At 45.1% G+C, this 22338-nt stretch overlaps 1 protein-coding gene and 1 long non-coding RNA gene across 8 annotated transcripts in view; both read left to right on the top strand.

Annotated features, from left to right (window-relative positions):
• Positions 1–11237, top strand: part of ntn2 (netrin 2) — a 42085-nt gene extending 30848 nt beyond the window's left edge. The window contains exons 5-7 of the mRNA XM_061811019.1: positions 584–637; positions 6381–6455; positions 6530–11237. Coding sequence (XP_061667003.1) covers positions 584–637; positions 6381–6455; positions 6530–6915 — 515 coding nt within the window. The 3' untranslated portion in view covers positions 6916–11237. The remainder of the gene's footprint in view (positions 1–583; positions 638–6380; positions 6456–6529) is intronic.
• Positions 11238–13782: 2545 nt separating this feature from the next.
• LOC133495476 (uncharacterized) overlaps positions 13783–22338 on the top strand; it is a 33202-nt gene continuing 24646 nt past the window's right edge. For 5 of the 7 annotated variants that reach the window (XR_009793586.1, XR_009793587.1, XR_009793585.1 and 2 more), the window contains exons 1-2: positions 13783–16675; positions 16767–16911. This is a non-coding gene — a long non-coding RNA (uncharacterized LOC133495476). The remainder of the gene's footprint in view (positions 16676–16766; positions 16912–22338) is intronic. The other 2 variants (XR_009793584.1, XR_009793583.1) reach the window with 2 other exon arrangements.

The following is a 22338-nucleotide window of genomic DNA, read 5'->3' as shown; positions in this document are numbered from 1 at the left end:
CATTTTGGTTCTTCTGTGTATTTTTCATGTTTGGACCAGACTTGGATGGTCTCACTCCTCGCCTCATACAATCGGGGTCCACCATTTTAGGTACTCCTGCAGTGTTGTACAAGACCCAGCTAAACCATTAATCCCGTTCCATGTAACTTCCATCCTTCCATTTTCCAATCCACTTATCCTCACAATGGTAACTTAAACTGTAAACTACTAACTAAGCTATGCGACGGTTTCCTGATACAATGAAATTTCAAATTTGTCGTCATTGTTCAGCATTTTTCTGACCTCTGATTGGTCGATCAGAGCAAAACTAGTACTTTGACAAGGAATGAAAAAAAATTTGTCGCAATCTGCAGATATTTAATAGTCAGCATCTCTGGTGGACATCATGTATTTTTTGGGATCGTTTTTGTTTTTGTCACGTTATCGGATAAATATTGACTGCGAACCGCTCCAGCCGACGGCCATATCTTCAACCTCACCTGGTAACGTCATTCCGTTTGCCTGCTGACCGACGGACGGCACCACTGGAAGGTGACGATTTATGTTTCGGCAGAGAAGCAAACGTTTTCCTTGTCTGTTTCAGAGATCCCCGTGGTGAACCCCACAGCTGTGGTGAGCAGCACAGAGGAGCCAGCAGGTTGGTGTACACTCGCGTTCACCTCGCCCCTCCACTTAGACTACTCCACGAGAGGAACAAAAACATATTTTTTTTTTCATATTTCTGGGCTCCAGTTTGAAGGTGTGGAATAAATATTAATGGAGGGCGGGGTGCCTCCTTTTTTGAAGTGCTTTGGCGCAGACAATTCCCCCCACCACTTTGTCTCGAAATCCCCAAGTCCTCGGCCAAGTTTCCTTGACCTCGAGCCTGGAGGCGCTCAAAGCATCGCCGCGGCTCCGATGACAAGGCCAGCCAACAAGCAGCGGAGGTGATTGGTTACAGCGTACGTGGTCGATAAAGTGGAAGGAAGCGTTTTGAGGCGTGAAAAGACTTTTGGCAACAGAGTTGGGAGGAAACTGGTTCAGTTTCACTCTTGAACCCCCCCAATTACCCGCTCAAATACCCCTTACTTTCCCTTCTTGATTCATGTTGACTTGGATATGTTTTTTTTTTTTTTTTGGTGTGCTTTATGACGACTCCACATTATGCCACCAAGTTCATTGAAAAATAAACATATGGAAGTAAATAAGTGCCACCAGGATTTGAATTTGAAATACCACAGAAAACAGGATTTGAATTTGAAATGTAAAGTGATCACATTTTCAATAGTTGCTCCAATTTCTTGTCTGAAATTCGATGTCTGAAATTCAACCGTCTGTGCCACCAGGCAGGGTTACTGCCGGTCAGAACCGAACACCCAGCCAATCGCAGTTACGCTTTCTTAGTCACGTGACGTCACATACTAAGAAAGCGTAGCCGGATTGGCTTGCTGTTTGGTTCTGACCTAATGGCACGGACGGTGAATTTCAGACAGCGAATTGTAGCCAGTTGAATTGTTAACATTGAAACGTTACACTGAAATAAAACTATTGGAAATGTGATCACTTTACATTTCAAATTCAAATCCTGTTTTCTGTGGCATTACAAATTCAAATCCCGGTGGCACTTATTTACTTCCATATGTATGCAAATAGCGAACTGAGCGCACACAATGGGATTTATCAAACCCGAAGACGAACTGCGGCGGCCGATTTTGCGGCTTTAGTTACTGTGCCTGAAAGGCAAGCGCAAACAACCTTGCTAAGCGCTCTCAAATGCCAAATGAGAGGCGCGCGAAGACCTTTTCAGTAAATATTTCAGGAATGCCAGAAACCTAGAAATATTCAGAACATATCATGTATGAAGCACTCCATTTGGGATCTTTTCAAAGGGCAAACTGGGAGTCAGTCACGAGGAGTCACGCCATATCATCTATGACAAAACTCCTTTCAACTCTGCCTTTCTTTGTATCTGGGTCATGATAATTATTGGCCTTTTTCCAGAACAGTCCTAACTTCTAAATTCAATGTTATGCAGGGTTAGTTTGCAGTTAGTTAGTTTACAGTACTGCATGCGCAAGTCTAGTGTGCCAGAGAAATATCTTAGAATAGTACAGGACATGTATGAGGGCAGCAGAACAGCGGTGAGATGTGCCGTAGGTGTGACAGAAGAATTTAAGGTGAAGGTGGGACTGCACCAGGGATCCGCACTGAGCCCCTTCCTGTTTGCTGTAGAAATGCATAAGCAGACAGATGAGGTTAGACTGGATTCCCTTTGGACCATGATGATCACAGATGATATTGTGATCTGCGGTGAAAGCAGGGAACAGGTGGAGGAACAATTAGAAAGATGGAGGCACTCACTGGGAAGGAGAGGAATGAAGATTAGCCGAAGAAAAACAGAATATATGTGCATGAATGAGAGGGGTGGAGGGGGAAGAGTGAAATCCAAGGAGAAGAGATGGCGAGGGTGGATGACTTCAAATACTTGGGGTCAAGAGTGTGGTAAGGAAGTGAAGAAACGGGTCCAAGCGGGGTGGAACAGTTGGCGGAAGCTGTCTGGTGTTCTATGTGACAGAAGAGTCTCTGCTAGGATGAGATGTCAGCCAAAAGAGCAAGAGCAAGAGGAAGACCAAAGAAAAGGTTGATGGATGTTGTGAGGAAGGACATGAGGACTGTGGGTGTTAGAGAGGAAGATGCACGAGATAGGCTAAGATGGAAAAACATGACACGCTGTGGTGACCCCTAAAGGGACAACCCGAAAGGAAAAGAAGAAGTTCTGTAGTCTACAGTCTTGCTATCTGGGATCTTATCAAATAAGGCCCAAAGACTTCTAACCGAATTCTTCCATAACTGAATTGTCATCTCAGATGAACTGTAGAAATGAATGAACATTGCGTTGGTGTGTTCAGGCTCCTGCGTGACCTTTTCAGTATAAATCGGCTTCGATTTTTCAACATATCACAGTTGAACAATCACGGTCTTTTGTGTCGTTTGCTGCTTCCCTGGGAAAGTGTTGAAAATCCCACAGGCAATTCTCCTCAGGCCCTCCGAAATACGCCATCCGTGTCCTTAAACTCGACTGTCGGAAATGTCGGTTTTGTGTGGAAGGGGCGGAGGATGCAATTTGTCCTTGTCGTAGCGGAGAAAAGGCTTCAAGGGGGGGCCGCAAAAGCATCGAGAAGCCCTCAGCCAATCGGGCCTGTTTTCACCGGGTTGGTCGGTCTTCTGGGTCAGTGGCCGATTTTTTTTTTTTCTTTCCTCCCCTCTCTCTTTTCGAGAGAGCTTTTCCAGGTGAAAAGTGCCTCCTCATGGGAAAACACGCACGCTCTCGGTGTTCCCCCTGCCAACGTTTCGCCGCCAATGCCTCGGGGCCAAGCGCCGTACACAAGAAGGAACGCGCGCATATTTTGGCGGGGCTATAATGAAATCCATGCACATCTCATACAAATGCATGCCTGTCACGTTCATGGTAATGAGCCGCATATGAAACCGCGACTTCACCGATCGTGAAAAGAAAACCAAGATTTTTAAAGCAACGGTTGGGAATTTCGGTGTCGGTAAAATAATTTCCAATGAATTATTATGCCCCGTCATTTAAAAAAAAGAAAAAAATTGCATCGCTACATATGGGGACCAGCCTAGCAATAAAAGAGACTTAAAAAAAGCAATTATTGTTTTCTTTCATAACTTTGGGGTGATTAAAAAAGCTGTTTGTGGCATATTACATAAATCTGCCACCCCTGCATGAATGAAGCTTTTTTTTGGGGGGGGGGGGCTGGAGGGGTTCAGGAATATAATCTTCTTGTTTGCCTTTTTTATAATCAACATGTATTTTGAAGAATATAAAAACAACAAAAGAATTACGTTGTGGTTTTTAAATTTGATTTGTTTCTCTTAAGACTGACTTGAACGCCCAACGTTTTTTTCTCGTGAAATGATTTTTGTGGTGTGTCACATTCAGAAGACATTTATTGTCACTTTCTTGGCGATTTAAGAAAACATAAATAATAGCCTTTTTTCCCCCCTCCTTTCTTTTCTCTCGGCCTGATAAAATCTCCTCAATGACACACGGACGTTTTTATGATTTCCTTGGTGTTGGACACCCCCTCCTCTCCCCCAAACGTCCCCCACAACAAAACTGCAACACCGTCACTCACAAGCAATTGTGGCTTTCTTGCGTGCGGTCCCTTTTGATTGATTTACTTTGGTAGGGCGACGTGACTGCAATGAGACCGCCAGGACCCCGGTCCAGTTCACCAGCATGTGGTTTCTCCTTTTCGTACTCTCGACATTCCACGCGGGCGAGACGGTCAGTTTCCCGTGTCCCCTCGAGATGCCTGACTTCAAACGTGGGAAATTGTATTTTTTTTTCCTTAATCCTCTTTGATCTTGTCGCTCATTACTGCGAGGGGTCCCCCCCCCATTTTTAACTACAAATACAAGAACTCCGCATTGTTCCACATTTACAAAGTGATAGCGCTCATCTGTTCTGAATTCATAGAATTCCATATTGTCTCCCACCCCTTTCCCCCTTTTCATCCATCCATCCATTTACTTTTTGCCGCATATCCTCACGAGGGTTGCGGGGAGCACTGGAGCCTATCCCAGCAGTCAACGGGTACACCCTGAACTGGCTGCCAGCTAATCGCAGGACACGTAGAGACAAACAGTCGTAGTCACAATCACACCTCGGGGCAATTTAGGGACTCTAATTAATGTTGCATGTTTTGAGGATGTGGGAGGAAACCGGAGTGCCCGGAGAAAACCCATGCAGGCACGGGGAGAACATGCAAACTCCACACAAGGGGGAGCGGGATCGAACCCAGGTCCTCAGAACTGTGAGACCAATGCTTTACCAGCTGAGCCCACCGTTCCGCCCCCTTTTCATCCTCACGCCACAATTTGAATTTTGATGAAAAATCAAACAAAACAGGAAAGCGTGCGTTCCCTAAAGCTTGCCCGAGGGCTCTCCGTCTGAAAAGAAATTGTCGTTTTCCATGCAGCTTTCATGAGGAGAGATTTGGTGGGAAGAGAACGTTTCCATTGGAGATTTACGAGCAGGACGACTGAGGCAAACAAAAGTTTTTAATATGTATCTGGCCAATGTGTGGTCCCGGCCTCCACGCAGGCAGCCGAGGCCCACTCGCGCCACCCGAGCGCGACCCGCTTCCACCTCGCTCTGTCTTTTCTCAACAAGCTAGAAAACATGTCAAGCTTAACACTTTGAGTCCCCTGCTACGGTTCACCTGCCCCTCGGCGCTGCTTTTTGTCCAGGCTTCGTACGCGGATGTCAGATGTTGTGTTTTTCTTGCGCGCAAAACGGCCACGCTAATCTCAACATCATCCTTGGACCCGTTGCCATGTAATCCAATACGAGCTCTTTAAATGGATTTGTGTTTGGAAATGACATGCGTGCCGTTATGTCATGAGAGAGCGCCAGAAACAAAGCCATTTTTTCTTCCAAATTGAAAATAATAACTGCTGGTTTTTCGCTTGAATAAGCGCATTTGCCCTCAATTTATTAGTTCCATCCTTGGCTTGCGACACAACTCCACGTTCATGAGAACGCAGTATGCGTTCACAGATGATACATGGGGTATTTTTCCGTTATAAGGGTCACGTACCTCAACATTTGACCCTACTTATCAGTTTTCCGAGATCCAAACTAACGCTTGGCTGAATTTGCGAGTTGGTGGCAGCAAACTTTACAAGCCGTCTATCTTCAAAAGAGGCTAAGCGCCTTCTACGCGTAGTTTATCGACACTCCCAGTTGAAGTTTACTGTAAAAGTAATCATGACGTGGAGAATTTAAGTGTTTTTAACCAAACTGGATAGTTTTGCCATATCAAAGGCTGCTAGTTTAATGCTAACACTTAATGAGAAGCATCGATATTGCCGTAATTGTCAACCTTTCAACAGCTTATTTTTGAACACAAATGGGAGCAACACATAAAGACAGACAATGCAACAAGCAGATATTATTTATAAACGGTGGAATACGACCACTACTGCAGATTGGTCGCAACAGTCTTCTTCTGTATTTCTTCTTCTGTCATCAAATCTACATGTAGGTGATATGTAGTCATTATACTGCCCCCAGTGGTCAAGGCCAAACCACACACGCGATGGCCATTGAATTCATACACGAAATCATGATGCACAAATTGTTTAACTCTACATTGTATTTATCACTTTTTTTTTTAAATAAAGTACAATATTAGAAAATTATTTTTCTTCTTTAAAAAAAACACATTGGAATTGTTAGAAATGTGAAAAGGGATCTTAATTCGGGTTAAAGTTCCAAATGATAAAACTTTAGAGGCTTCAATGTTTAAAACGAGCCTTTTGTTTTTATTCACGTTTAATATTATTTTGTTCTTTTATAAATTGTGTTTTTGTAGACTGTGAGTCCTACTGCAAACCAGTGAAGGGAAACCTGAAGATCAACATGAAGAAATACTGCAAAAAGGATTATGGTAAGTATGAATATCATAATGTGATGGAGCAGTGGTATCGTTTGACCTGAGGTCGTTGTCGAATGTGTCCTCAGCGGTGCAAGTGAACGTGCTGGACATGGAGACGGTCGGTGACTGGGCCAAATTTTCCGTCAACGTCATGTCGGTATACAAGAGCCGCGGGGAGCCCTTGAAGCGGGGGGACAACATCCTGTGGGTGCACATGAAGGACCTGGCCTGCAAGTGTCCCAAGATCCAGATGAGCAAGCGCTTCCTGGTCATGGGCGGCAGTGACGGCGGGACGGGCCCGGGGGCGGGGCCCGGGGTGGGACCCGGCGGGGGAACTTCAAACCCAGGGCCAGAACGAGCGGGCCTGCTTGCCGATAAGAACAGCCTGGTGATCCAGTGGAGGGACGTTTGGACGAGACGACTGAGGAAGTTCCAGCGCAAAGAGAAGAAGGGGAAGTGCGGCAAAGCGTGATTGGGGACGGGTGGTGCCGCAGGAACCTACCTCTTCGTCCACCTCCATGAACCCTGACCCAGTCCCCTCAATCACGGGAACGCTGCACATTACCAAGACTGCATGTACCCTACCAGTTTTAAGGACCACATTTTGTCTATAATGTATAATTATTGTCCTTTTGATTTTTTTTTTTTTTTGTATTGTCTCGTCTTTCTCGTCCTATGGTTTGCCTTAAAAAGGGACCGTTAAAAAGGGTATGAAGTGTAGACAAAAGCAGACCGTTCCCACCCTCCCTGATGACTTTGACACCAACCGACCGCTCTGTTTCCCACCAGAACTCCTTCAAACGGTCTTCCCAAAGGATTTCTACAAGCAGCAATGAAGCCCAAGAACTCATCTCCAGTCACAGTGGGGGTGTTCAACTCTTTTTGGGACCAGACATCTGCAGGAACTTCTTTGAATCAAGATTTTTTTTTAAAGAGACACTCTGGAATTTTCCACAACAAACTTGCTGCTGCCACAAGACTGGACTCACGCAAGCTCACTGCTTATTTTCTTCTCCAACAATATAGTCTAGTCATAGCATCTGAGCATTCTGTTGGCATGCGTGGGTCACATTTCTGAGGGTATTTTCGCAACCCCTCCCTAGCTGGACCCTCTCATGGGAGTTTTAACGTGCATGACACTTTGCTTTGGCAGGAACCGGTTGTCCAACTGGTTGGTATTTCAGAAGAACGCCACTCGACGGTAATCTTGAGCGGATTCCTTTCTGATGCGCCGCGCGACTGTCAAACTTCAATTTCGTAAAAAGTGGGCCCAACGAGCTGACTATTTAGTCTGAACGAACGAGGCCGGAACGTTTTCAGCGTTCACCGAGAGCGTGCAGTATTGTGACATGAGACTATCGCAATTCCTTCCTCGTGTGTTTGGTCGTGTTTGAATGTTCGTGGTTTACGCCAGTCCGTCGAGCTTCCCGTCATCCTTTGCCGAATGAGCGCGGTGTTTTTTTTTTTTTTTAAATTGAATTAAGAGACTATAAAAGTCAGATTTGAAAATAAAACGTCTGGTAGCTCTCCAGCTTTTGATCCGCCTTTCATTTTGAAAAACACGTTGCAGTCTACAGCATAAGATAAACAAAAGTTTGAATCTGAGGTCCGCGCTGACAGGCATGTCTTGAAAGTTTGCGGTTGTTTGGCTGCGGCCGAGGCTGCGTGTTTGGCTTGTCCTTCTTCCAAAAGACTCTCTCCTCTGCGTCGTATCAGCCGAGCGCTCGCCCCCACCACCCCCTAGCCATTTTTGCATGTTGTGTATTGAGTGTCTTAGATAAGTGACAGCGCAAGTGGAGGTTGCCAAATCTCCTGAGTGGCGCACTGTACTCCGCACTTGTAAGCGCTCCTTTTCCTCCCCGAGAATGTACGTCAAACTGTGAAGGACTCACTCCAATGTATTGATTGTGTTAGCTTGCCCTAAGAATGTCCATTTAGTGGAACTTTGCTTCTCAATGTTTGATCCCAAAAAACCTACGTAACCAAAATAAGTTACAGTGGAACCTCCACATAGGAAATATCAGATAACGTGAAGGAATCAGTTCTCAAAATTTTATTCATCTGTCCAAACAATGTTTTAGGTAGCATTTTTTTCCATCTCAGACAAGGGTAAAGACGAGATTAAGTTGCTGTAACGTGGCAGTAAATGTCTTCTAAATTTGGCAAAGCAAAGAGAAGAATGTTTATAACAACGGCGCCAAATGTTATTGATGGGTAATCAAGTTACCAAGTATGAAAATGAGGCTTCCCCTGCTAAAGATTTTCTATAGAACATTTCTAAAGAATTTCTAAAGAACTATAGAACTTTAGGACCCAAGTCCAATAGTTCTGTAGAAATTCTAAAGAAAATCACAGCCAAAGTTCTATAGAACAAGTTTTTCTGTACAAATTCTGTAGAATTCTATATCTTAGGATAGATTTTTTTTTAGATGGGTCATGCAACTTGCTTAATGCATATACATCCCTATTTGTTTGAGCCAGAAAGAAATGTATCTGCTTAAAGCCTCCAGTGGATGAAAGATAGCCTGAAAAATGAGGCAGTAGCCAGAAGCTAGCTAGCGAGCTAACAGGCTAGCGAGCTAACAGGCATCCTCAGCGTCACGTCCTTGCTTGGGAATCATGACACTGACCTGTTCTGTAAGTTACCCCATTTAGGAAAGAGGATTTTTTTGGGGGGTGTGTTAGCATAGCTAGCTAGCTAGCTATCTGCAAGTAATTCGCAATTGCGCCATTTTAGCCATGCCCAAAGCAATCAAAGACTGAAATCGTTAAGAACATTTCAACAATATTTCACCACGATTCAATACGGGGTAGTTTTCAGTCCTTGGATATTTTCACTAATCATCTTTTCACATCTATAATGTGGTAATACAAATTATCACACACAAAAAAGGTGAAAAAGCTAAAAAAAAAATGATCGTGGAGTTAATTCTTTAGATGGTCATTGACCCGAAGTCAACATGTGATGTTTTGTGTCAAGTTTCGGAGGTTCCACTGAAATCATAGTTTCATACAAACAGTGACTTTGTTTGTATTTCCACTAAGAACCGGTTCAGCTGAGCTGTTTGAGTCCGTATCTGGAGCTCATTTCGCAACAATATCAGCATGCCATATTTTGGCATCCCTCCTCTCGTCTCTTTGGCTCTCGCTCACGTGCCCACCCTGAACGTTGACGCAAAGATAAGAGCGCGCCAGATGTTTTCGGGTCTTTTTAGTGAGCCTCATAGGGAGAGCCGCCCCGTTGTTTTTCATTAACAAGGCCCAAAGCTTGGCAATAGAAGCCAGCCCCTTTCGTGCTTTTCCTTTGTTTCTTCCGCCGCTAGCTTTTTATAGCATACGCAGGTGTGTGTACGTGTGTGAGAATACGTTTGTGTGTCTGTGTGTGTCTAATTATTCAAAACGAGTAAACAAGTGATTTGCACATCACGCCCTGCGACCCTCATTGCTTTTTGTGCTCCAATTAGACGCTTTTGAAGGTATTTTGTATGTGTCCTCCCGACCCGCAACATTACAGCCGGTACACTTGCACAATCTAATGTACAGGTGACAAACTCAAAGCCCCTGGGGGTCAGATCCCCCCCCCCCCCCCACATCATTTTATGTGGTCCGAGAAAGAAAATCGTGTGCCTCAACCAATGCATTCAAAAAACCTATCAGATTTAAAATTAACTTTGTTTGTTTGTTTTAAACTGACAGATCACTGTTACTCATTTGTGGAAAAATATTTAATGCAGTCTTAAAATGTTACCTAAAATATCATCTGTACACTGTTTGGACATTGGAGAATTTAAGCCAGACTGTTACAAAATTCTGTATATTATATTAATTTATAGTGTGATTTTAAATCAGAAGTCCGCCTGCCGAAGAAAAATTCCTTGTGTGTTTTTACACACCTGGCCAATAAAGCTGATTCTTATTCTGATTCTGAAATATGCAAAATATTACTCGTATTCATAGATTTGAAAAAAAAACATATATAGTACTTAACTATTATCCAATTTGTGTTCAATAAAAAAAATGTTTTGGCAAAAATAAATGCATGTAAAACCGCTTTAAGTGAAGAAAGATGCAAAAACCAAAAGTTCAAGAACTATGATGGAGACACTGAATTTGTTTTAGTGAGACATAAAATAATGGAGCATCCCCGGAGTTTGACACCCAGGCTTTTCACACTATCGCAAATAATTGGAGGATTAGCATCTAAATATTAGATATTTGATTTATTTCTTAAGCACTCCAAACTACAACCACAATAATTCAAAGGGCAAGGGCGAAAAGGGCAATAATATCTTCTGAAAGCAGATTTGTGCAAGTGTGCCGGAGAACATATCCTCCATGTTTTTCCTCCCGTTTTACCCACTTGTCACGGTGTAAATATGCAGCGGGCTGCCGTTTTCTGTTGCGTCACCTGATGACCGGCGTCCGTGTATTGTACAAAAAAAAAAAAAACGATGACGTTAACGCGATGGCCGAAAACAGAAACACGTGCTTTTGTCGGGGCCGCCCGGAGATGTGTTTCACGTGGTACGCAGAATGTATTCCTTTCAGCTTCTACGACAAGCGCCCTATTGTAAATAACTCTGGGCGTAAAGATGACGAAGTAGTATGTGACACGGCGAAGTCCAAACGGGAATGGACCCCACGCCCCTCTGTGAATGTCTGGAACGGTGGCTCGCTCACTCCATGAAGTATCCGCGGCCTTTTGTTTTGGTGCATACCCTGATCCTCACTTGTATAACCAAGTCTTCCTTGTACCCCCCCCCCCAAAAAAAAAAACACCACCACCACCTTTCAGGCAACGAACCACTGAGTTTTTCATTTAAATGATACAAAAAATAAATTATTAGTTATGAGCTTTTGTTGATGGTGTGTCTCCTTAATAGCGGGCTGCGGCGATCCAGCGTGTTTCCACTCGACGGGTTGGAAATGAGGGATAGACTCGCTCCCTTCGTCTGTGAACGGAGCAAGACCAAAAGCTCTGTAAATAAACTTTGAGGCACACCAGTGTGCTTCACCTCGGACGAAACCTAAGCCTCCAATCAAATCCTGGTCCAAAGCAGATTTTTTCTTTTTTATACCCCCTTGTATTTCATTCTGTCACCTACATGGTCGTCACTCCCCAAATTCCCAATTTCTATCCAAACAAAATCCTGCTCTGGCTGGAAGCAACCATTTATCATTCAAATCCCCCCCCCCCACCCCCCCCCCCCTTTGGCCTGAGCTACCAAGTCTTGTCTGGATGTTTGTATACTTTCAGCATCAAACGCACCCGTCTTGGACATCCTGCCTGCCATCTACTCGCCGTGCCAGCTTCTTTAACCCCGTCGACATTTTTAACTTAATGGACGACGCTTTATGGTCCAATGAGAGGAGACAGTGACAGGAAGGGATTGCGAGAGAGATTGGACAGATAGAACCTGCATGGATTCAGTATTTGTGCTGTTCAGGGACAAAGAGATCCATCCATCCATTTTCTTTGACGCTTATCCTCATGAGGGTCGCGGGGAGTGCTGGAGCCTATCCCGGCTGTCAACGGGGAGGAGGCGGGTTACACCCTGAACTGGTCGGCAGCCAATCGCAGGGCACATTGAGACAAACAGCCGCACTCACAATCACACCTAGGGGCAATTTAGAGTGTCCAATTCATGTTGCATGTTTTTGGGAAACCGGAGTGCCCCCGCAGGCACGGGGAGAACATGCAAACACCACACAGGCGGGGCCGGGATCGATCCCGGGTCCTCGGAACTGTGAGGCCAACGCTTTACCGGCTGAGACAATACATTCAAAATTTGAGACACCAAGAAAAAGGGTTCATAAGCACGCCATATTTGAACTAGTTTTGGAATCGTCACTCCTTTGGATTTTTCATCCATTGTTGATGTGCAGTAACACAAAAATGCTCACAATATCTCAACATCATCATTTATGATATGACAATTTGAGATTTTGGTGCAGATTTGAACAAGAATCATGGAAGCGACACGATGATTTGCCTTCGCGGCCACATAAAATCATGTAGTGGGCCAGATCCGGCCCCTGAGCCCCGAGTTTGATACCTGTGATCTCGAATAGTAAGTTTCTTTCGGCTTGTCCCGTTTTTAGGGGTCGCCACAGCGTAACATCTCAGATGAACGCTCATATTGTTTCTTCTGTGCTCTTAAACGGTGCACGCATGTCCGCTAATTACGCGAAACCCCGCCCCATTGAAAAATCGATGCTAGCATCTTTCTTCCGCCTGCACTTTACATCTTTGCGCCGCGGAAAAAAAATAGATCCGCCTGTCGGCTGCAATATTTCTCACAGGGTCGGCTTTCCGCGAGCGGCGCTAGCTCTTGGTCGAGAGCGATTGCCGCTGTCCCAGACGCTGATGTCACTCTGGAACTAATTATCTGAACGCACGAAAATGTGAATACATACTTGGCAGAAGGGGGAGAAAAGTGATGAAAATTCCAAGGGTCCTTGAAAATAGTGTTCCCCACTCGCGGCATTGAAGGTTTTTTTTTTTTTTTTTCCCCACAGGGGCCCCCAAATTCCTGGCCGTGCCCCAGCTTGGCACGCACGCCAATGTCCTGCATCTTTCGTCGTCAGAGCCGCAGGCAAATGAAACCCCGGCTATGCACAAAAGAAAAATGTTACAAAACGTAAATAAAGTTGAAATAATGACGATCTTGTGCGGTGGCGAAGTGGTGATTACCGGCAGTGGTGGGGCAGCACCCCAGCGCCATCTACTGACAGGCTGGTGCTGATTTTTGTTGTTGTAGTGAATAAAAAATTAATTTTGGGACCAATTAGATCAAATATTCCTTTTTTTATTTTTGCCATACGACCCTCAACTAGAAAAGTATGAAAACCATCACTGCCAAGCGTTTGAAACGTGGCATTGATGTCTTTTTTTTTTTTTTAATGGGCAAAGTGAAACCTAATGGCAAAATGCGGTCCGGTGATTTATACGAAAGCTCAGGAAGTGGGAGTTAGTGTGTTTCTTTGAGGGCGACACAGTGCAGCCGAGCCGGTTTCTGGAAAGCGGCGCGCTGTTTTGAGGCTTTGGAAAAGTGGCCAAAGACGGGCCCATTCTTCTCCGCATTCTTCTTCCAGCGCTTGCCGAACGTGCTTTCATAAGCTGCCAGCGCGGCTTCGTTGGCTTTAAATGGAGCCTCATTACCACTCGGCTTTAAAGTTCAACAGCCTTTTCTAGCATAAGGTCTATTGTGTGTAAGTCTACGTGCGTGCGTGCGTGTGCGTAGGCTGCTCACGGTTACCCCCCCCCCCACCTCCGCCTTGCTTTATTTCTTTATTCTTCTGTTTTTTTTTGTTCTTTCCCAGGGAGTGGTGTCTGCCATGTGCGAATATGCGGATACCTCAGAGAGCGCGTGTGTGTTTGTATACGCGTGTGGTTCACCACACACACACACACACACACACATCGCCGCCCCTCCCGTTTGGAAACCGCGGAAAATGTGGCAAGAAATCTTTTTTGTCGGGCCGCATCATAAATATTCAGCGCTCGAAGGTCTGATCCGGGGCTCTCGGTTTCTTTGGGCCGCGTGTCTTCGCCGTGAGTGAAAGCAGCTGTCGCGCGAGGAGACAAAACTCCCCCGCGGACGCCGACGTGCGTGACAACAGACGCACCTCTCCTCGCACGTCCGTGTCGTGCTTACATATTTCCCTTTGGCGGAAGTAGATTCCAGGATGCACGACAGCGACACCCGAATCCGTCCATCGCTGCTGGCGGGCGTCCCGCTTGGCAGCGGCGGGCCGTCCGTTTCGTACCTGGGGGTCTTTCGTGAATTATATTACGTGTCTCGCTTTCGTTATCGAGTGGATAGCATTCGGAACTTTGCGTTGGATTGTGGAAAAGGATTCCACAGACGGCAATTTGTATTTCACAACCTTTTATTTACAACTCAAGGCAGCAACAACCCTCCCGGTCTGCTCGGAAACACTCGGACAATTTGTAGTCACCGGGTAAACAGATATTATTTTTCCTGAATTAAACCCTCCGAGTTCGAGCACACATCCGCGTAGAAGGCCACATTTGACCTCGCAGGCCAGACCCTACTGTATCATACCGTGCCGTTCTGACCCCGTCCTCTTCAAAGCCCATCTGTAGGCGTTTAAGCGCCAGCTTCCCCACCTTTTGCGCCGATCTCCGGTCCGCATTAACCTCCCTAATTTGTCTGCCGAAGACCGCTCTGATTGCTACCATGTGATGTCGTGTGAAAGGTGAGGTGATGGCTACTTATCTGCGCAGACGGACAGCTCGGCAAGGTCAGCGCCGGCGAGGGTGGCAAGGGTTCAGGTGGGGGGAAACTAAATTAAAAAAAAAAAAAGCCATGAGAAAGTGAGCAAGTGAAAAATGGAGACCACATGACAGGACGGACATGAGTCGGGGGGGAAAGTGAACGCTCGTGAGTTTTTCCTTTGACCGGGCTTTCATCTAGCTCCACTTGTCCACCGAGACCTTTCCAGTTCCGCGTCAACGTCGTCAGGCCCGGCAACAAAAGGTATCCACTTCTTCCAATTCAACTTTTCTTCACCGGCTTCTTCTCCAGAGAAAGACCAGAAAGCTTTCCTAACGCCGACAGGGAATTGTGGTGTTGATGTTTGCAAATCTAGTCGACGTCATGCTACGGTTTTAGATCCTTGACGCAGTCCTGCGGTGCTTCTCATCCGAACGCTGAAAAGCTCGGGCTGACACGCGTGGTGCTAAACAACTGAACACCGGGAATTAGTGACATTTACGGCTTAACGCCGTGAATTTAAAAGACGAGTTTACCGCAATTTTACTTGGAGTCCCTCTAATGGTTTTTCTCCACAAGTTGTGTTCTCCCAGTGCTCGTTTTGTTTCTACCAGGATCGACAACCCAAATCCTGGATATCATGCTCTGCGCTCGCTGAATTCAGAGGTAAGCCACGATAATCACACTTTAAAATGTGGACACACACTAAACACAGCACTAATAACTCACTTATTATGTTGTATTATGTGTGAGGTGTCTTTTAGCCGGAGCATGAAGGTGAAAAGTGCGCTTGTGCGGGTGTGGTAACACACGTAATGACAGCCAAACAAACCGCTAGCGAGATTTGAATGAAGTCACATTTCGGTCCACGGGCCTACCCAAGGAAACACGCCCAGCTCACTCAATGCGCATCTCTGTCGGTTTTGTTCCTTTGTTTGTGTGTGTTTTTCAGGTTTAATCGACTAAAAAAAATATAGGAGAGGTGGTCAACTTACCCGACAACTCGGTGAGGATGATCACAAGACGTTTGGGATGCTTTCCCAAGCTAAGCCATGAACTTACCCGCGTATTAGACAAACAGTTAGAGATCTTTACCCTTAATTTGAAGTACAGAGCTGTCTAATTCATTTTTAATTTTTTGCTGAGTTAAAAAATCTGTCCGAGAAACCATACTAGCCTACCCTGTGGGTGGCTGCAAAAGATCGACAGAGTATTCGGTCGGAAATCGGATCGACGAGCAGTATCAAGAACACGAGTGGCGCAACATTTAAACTCATCTGCCAATTATAAAACCTACAAAAACAGTTAAAGCGACGTTCGCGCCATAATTTAGCTCTCCCACAGCGGATCAAACATGAACTTCATGTCAGTTATGTAAATATAGCTGTGACTGATCAAGATGAAATGACTTGTCACTCGCGTAATGACTTGAAATCTGAAGCTCAACGGACTTGACGAGAACTATCCGTTCTTCTTTGGTCATTTGCGGCCAAAAGCGCATTTGGCTGCGTTTTGTACGAACGCTCGGAATGCGTGAGAGCTGCTTTGCGGTCTTAAGAGAGGCGGCGGAAGACTTTCTAAGGGAGCCGAGGGCCAGTCTCCCTCCTCGTGTCCTCCGGGGGAGAAGTCGCGGACAAGCGAACTCCTTGTGTCAGCCGGGCAACGAAACGCGACTCGGGCTTCTAGTTTCAACAACAGCCGCACCTGTGAAAATACGGGCGCCAGAGCCACGTATCAAACCAAATAAACCCACCTCGGCGTCCAGCGAGCGCACGCTCTGATGACAGGTGCCACTCGGCGGCTGAAACCGGTTGGCCGGTAAAAGACCCGGCTGGCACGCTGCTTTTCGGACTTATAGAGGAGCTTTATGTGCGGGAGGGACTGCGGCGTGCCAACTGGTCCGACGGTGCCAAATTACCGCTCTACATGGCAGAACTACTGAGCAATAAACGTTGGGAACCAGTCATTTTTTAATAACGCATTCCAAAGAAGGTATGTCACGGCTTCGCGGGCCAAACAGAACCCGAGCAGTAAAATCTGCGGAAACTTGACTTCCTGCACTCTGCTTCTGTTTCCTGTGCAGCGAACTCTCACGCCAAGCTCGAGCCCAGGCAGAACAACCCCTGGCAGCATGTGAGCCATCCCGTTTATTTACTGGCAACAGAACCTCGGCGCTTTGGTACCAAATGCTGAGTGAGGTGCGGGTAAGCCACATGTGGAAGTCCAAAGTAAGTCCTCACCCTCCAGGTTTTAAGCAAGCACCAAGTATTTTATTTATTTATGAGGCAAGGTACCTCAGCATGCAAACGCACTGCAAAATCCATCGAGAAGTTGACCTGAAACCTTTTGTACCTCGTGCACTGTACATCTGGGAAGATTAACTGCGCATCCTTGAATGTTTGACATACATCATAATATTCAAGTGAGGCTGTTTAAATCTGTTTTTACGATGCAGATCGTTGCTCTTTACTCGTTTTCCGCTGTCAAAAGACACCCATCGGACTTTAGGTACAAATGCTGCACATCTGATCAAAAAAAATGTTGCTTTCACAAAGGTAATAGCATTTTGTTTTGGTATTTTGTACGCACAGTCCATTGAGCTAAATATTGATGATGTCGTTGCAGTTGTGAGGCTGACATATTTACCTCCACCAAGGAAAGTTTGGATTCGGCGGTTCGGACGGTTTTAAAGCGGACACGCTCCCATCAGGTTAAATTGTTCGGTACAATTACCATAATTTCCGGCCTGCAGAGCGCACCGGCTTGTAAGAGTCACCCAATAAATTTGTAAAGGAAATACCATGAAGTACATACATAAGCCGCACCTGTGTAAAAGCCGCAAGTGCCCAGATTGAAACATGAGATATTTACAAAGAAAGATGGTACACAGAGTTTTCAAAGTTTTAATACCTTAGCTTAGCTTAGCTTAGCTTAACATAGCGACAACAGGTTAAAATGAACGGGGCTGGTTTAAAAAAAAAAAAAACATACCGGTTAAAAAAAAAAAAAAAACAGCCGCGGCAGCTGCACAGTAGCAGTACGGCAGCATAGCACTAGCAGAGTCAGTTAAAAAAAACATACCTAAATTACTGAGACGTGGCAGTAACACAGCAGAAACATGCTAGCACGGCGCGAACAGGGCCGGTTAATAAAAAAAACATACTGGTAAAAAAAAATCACTGAGACGCGGCAGTAACACAGCAGCAACACGCTGATACAGCGCTACCAGGGCCAGTTAAAAAAGAAAAAAACATACGGGTAAAAGTCACTTCCTCGGCACAAATATTCCCCCAGCCACACTCTTACCTTTTCCGCTCAAGTGCACCCTTGCGGCCGTTAGAAAAAAAATGCACAAATTAGCCGCATCACCGCATAAACCGCAGGGTTGAAAGCGTGTGAAAAAAGTCACGGCTTATCGGCCGGAAATTACGGTACGCATCCGAACGCGTTTGTAGTTGCAGTCGTGACAGAACTGTAATGGATCCAATCGGGAGGAATTTATTATCGTAGCAGCGTGACAGATATTAGAACCATATCGCTTTATAATACAGTGCAGTTGTAAAACCAAGATCATGAACATTGTTTTATTTTTATTTTTTGTGTGTGTCTAGTCACTTGCGCGATAGCTGTGGTTGGAATGTGGCGCTCAGACCACAACACAAGTGCGCTGTGGTTCTCGGTCCCCGCCGTTCTTTCATTTGATTCCCCGGGAGAGGTCATCGGGCGAGAAGAGCTCTTTTGTCTGATTAATGGTTGTTTGCTTCACTCGCATATTCGCTGCCTGGCGTTGATGAATCCCAGCGTCCTCGTAAAGTGCGAGTGCGCGCGAGTCGTTTTCGAAAATGGCAATTGTTAACAGCTCGGTGGTCTCCATAAACACGCATCAACTGAGACTGTGAACAAAAGCGAGACGGGTTTTAGAAGGGACAATGACGGAGGTTATGAAGATGTCATATCGAGTTTTTCAAAATGGTGCTCGGTTCATTTTTGAGCAGCTTTCGGTTAGATGAACTGTCACGTTTAATGGAGCTCGCCTGTCTTTGTGGGTTTTATTGTGACAAAATGCGGCTGTTGTGTGTCTTATCGTTGAGTTGCAAAACTTGCACCTTTTTATTATGTTGTTGTGTTTTTTTCCAGCTTTATCAAAAACATAATGCTTGTGTCGAAATATTAATCTTCGGCGTTCCCTCGGTGATTGTTTTATGAAATGATCTGTGCACTTAGCATTGTAGCGCACTAGTGGTTTGCCAGTTTTGCACATACTACATAAAAATAACATATCTGACCTAAATAGCATAAATATTTAGGTCATATCTAACTTAAAAATAAATCTGAATGTTCAAATATGATGAGGCAACTGCTATTAGGTTAAAAAAAATGTGAACGCGCAATACTTATCAAGTTATGTCGATTAAGTGTAATCATAAATCATGTTTTATGAATACCAAATTAACATCAATTTAAATCATTGAGTAGTTTTGCAGGAGCTTCGCAAATCCCAAATCTGAAAATTAAATTCAATTCCAGTCATGTGACTCGAGTCCCCTGAACGTATTTAGCTTACTAATAGCTGCTGCTTATTCCTAATAGTGAAATTTGTCTAAAAAATTGTCTGTGACCCAAAAAAAAAAAAAAAAGTCGATCAATGCCAATGACGTGTCGTGACGGGCAAAACAATTAAATGCACTTCCACTAGATGGCAGAATGGACAGTAAACCTGTGCATCCACCTGTCGTCAACCATTAAATAGAATATTAGTTTATTGTTTATCTAAATAGGTCCAGATGTCACACCAAGCGGATTTGTGTGGAATCTACACTTTTGGCTAGCTATAGCGTTAACGCTGCAATTAGCGACCTGAATGATGAACCCAAAGCCTTCTGGCAGGTCTTGAAAGCGTCTCCCTCCATCTTGCTTCTTTATTTATTCATCTTTCACACATGTTGGTTTGCGTTCCGCGGCTCCATCCGGAGGTGTTGAGCTCCGACGCGAGTACCACCAAACCTCCAATCAGCGCTGCGGTCAGCACTTTGCAGCAGCGCCCTGTGACGCCTGCCGTGGACTCGGACTGATTCCTGACTTTTGACCCCCGGTGTACGGGTCGTAAACTGTTATCTGCAGATTCGGATGATCTGAAAGAGATTCCTTGCCTGATTTATTCAGCGTTTGCTAGAATATTCACTGAAGTTACCGACAAGCCAGAGTACACCTGCGCAGCCTGATGACGGATTCCGCGAGCTGTAGCCAAAATCTAAAATTAGCTTTATTTTCTGCGCAGGGAATACTTCCTCGCCAGAAGTAAATAAATCTTCCGTATTTGCTCGAGGTTGCAGCTGTGTACACTTCCAAAGTGTGCAGCATCGAGGTCTGGAGGTGAGATCTTGCGGGTTCCCCAGAGTCAGCATGTGATGGCTTCCTGTCAGCCCCCCAAAGTGGTCCACGGCTGTTTTTCTGCCACGCGTGTGCCAAGACTTCAACGTCTCTCGCAGCTGCTTTCTCACGTCCGTCTCCTCCTCGGCTTCGGGCCCGGCGTGACGATTCCTCTCTCTTGCTATTTGCCGTGTTTGTCTTGACAGCTTCTGACCTGACACCGCACTGCACGCGAGTAATTCTACTTGTTTAGCTGCAGTACACGGTGGTGCTGTACCTCCGCACGACCCGACTTTCAAGCCATTGCTCGGCTGATTTTCAGTCTTGACTTGCTGGCAAATTTTTTTTTGTTTGTTTTTCTTGACCGTCAAACTAAACATAAAAGCAATTACATGAACATTTTAAACAATTTTAAATCTGCTCATCGTAATGCTAGAAACATAAAACTCGTAGACTTACTTGTCGCAGTAACCTTTAAACTACTATCCATCCATCCATTTTCTTTGCTACTTATCCTCACGAGGGTCACGGGTAAACCTTTTTATTAATCTTCGGGCCAATGAAACAGTAATGATTTGAGCCCATGGAATTCCGCCGAGTGACAAGTGATGAGGCAGGAGCATGAAAAAAAAAAATCAAAGGAATTTATTTACAGGACGTTTCTGCGTCTGTTACCATTTTGTTCCATCTGAATCCAACATAATTTTTCTCTTTTTCATTTCTCTTTGACATTGACAGACAATTTTATTCATTGATTCTTAAAAATGTTTTGTTCTTTCATCTCAATGCATGATTTCACATCAGCCAGTATATTTCTCCGGTCGGTTTATTGTTTTAATAACTGTATCTGCGCAACTAAACGCCTCTACTACACAATTACACAACTCTTAAAGCCCGTATGTGATGTGTTTATTGTGCCGTAATTCCAATATGCTTACATTCTTCTGGCTAGTCCGGCGGAATGGACGTCGTGCAAGCGTTCTCACGACAACTTCAAAAATCATACGCAAATGTAAGCAGCACATTAGGGAGAGTTTCGGAATGTTGCATATTTTTGTAGGTACCAATTCATACGGGTTATTGTAAGCAGGGTGAAGGGTTCTATGTTTTCCCCGCTGGGAGGGCTGCCAGTTTTCTTTTCATTACTCTACCTGCGGGTCGAGCCCCCGCTATCACAATAAGCTTTATTTTTATCGACGTGTCCAGACGGAAGCGGCATTCCAGGGAATTAGGCTCAATTTCATTTGGCCTCCGGTCTTTTTAAGGTATACTCACACCCCTGCGCCCCCCCCCCTCCTCTCCACACATATTGTTCCCCCACATCCAAGTTTATTGATTCAATTTGTTTTCTGAAATATTGCACTTCAGTTATTGCTCGCTGACCTCAGAATCGACCCACGACCTACACTGAAAGTTTTATTTTTTCATTCGTAGTCCAGACGGTGAACAAAACGTTACCAGTAAAGCATGCCGCTTTGTATTTACATTTTACCATGGCAAGCTTTTAAATTAAATAAATCATTTTTGAAGTGGATCTCATGAGCTTGCGAACGTGTACCTAATGAAGCGACCGGCGGCGCTATCTTTCCTCGGTTAACGGGACGAGCGCGTCAAGAGAAATAAAACTATCAGCGTGCGCTTGCCTCAGCCGATTAGTGTTTTATCGTCCGTGCTTTGAGGTCGGGGGTCATGTTGACCTTGCGCTCCACGGCAACCCCCCGCCGCCGCCGCCGCCTTCCCAAAGCTCACGTGTAAGAGCGAGCCACCTGTAATTATCTGGGGATTACACTTTTATATGAGGAAGATTTAGAGTCTAAAGGCGCTTCCTGGTTCTTGACCCCCTTACACAAAAAGCCCTCCAATAAAAAAAAAAAAAAAGCCTTTGCTGAATCGCGGCAAGTTGCCAGCCAATCAAAGCGCTGGCCCAACTGTTTTTTTTTCTTCCTTCCTGTTTAATGCGCCATAAAAATATGAACACATTATTTGCCACGTTGATGGGCTTCTATATCTTGCGTGCGTTGCTTGGTTACCGAGCCGTGGTAGTCATTTACACCACTGGTTTTCAAACTGGGGTACCCTGAATCCCCCGGGTCCGTGGCCAAGATTACAGTAATCCCTCTCTACTTCGAGGCTCGCCTATCGCTGATTCAGTGAATCGCCGATTTCCGGAACCACCCCCAAAAAAGCCGTATCGCTACGTACTAATGCGCCATCCCTAGTGCGACGACACGGACCAATTAAGCAAAATTAGATAGATAGATAGATAGATAGATAGATAGATAGAT

The sequence above is a fragment of the Syngnathoides biaculeatus genome, chromosome 22 (assembly GCF_019802595.1).
Source record: "Syngnathoides biaculeatus isolate LvHL_M chromosome 22, ASM1980259v1, whole genome shotgun sequence".
Lineage (NCBI taxonomy): Eukaryota > Metazoa > Chordata > Actinopteri > Syngnathiformes > Syngnathidae > Syngnathoides > Syngnathoides biaculeatus.
This window is presented reverse-complemented; position numbering and strand designations above follow the sequence as displayed.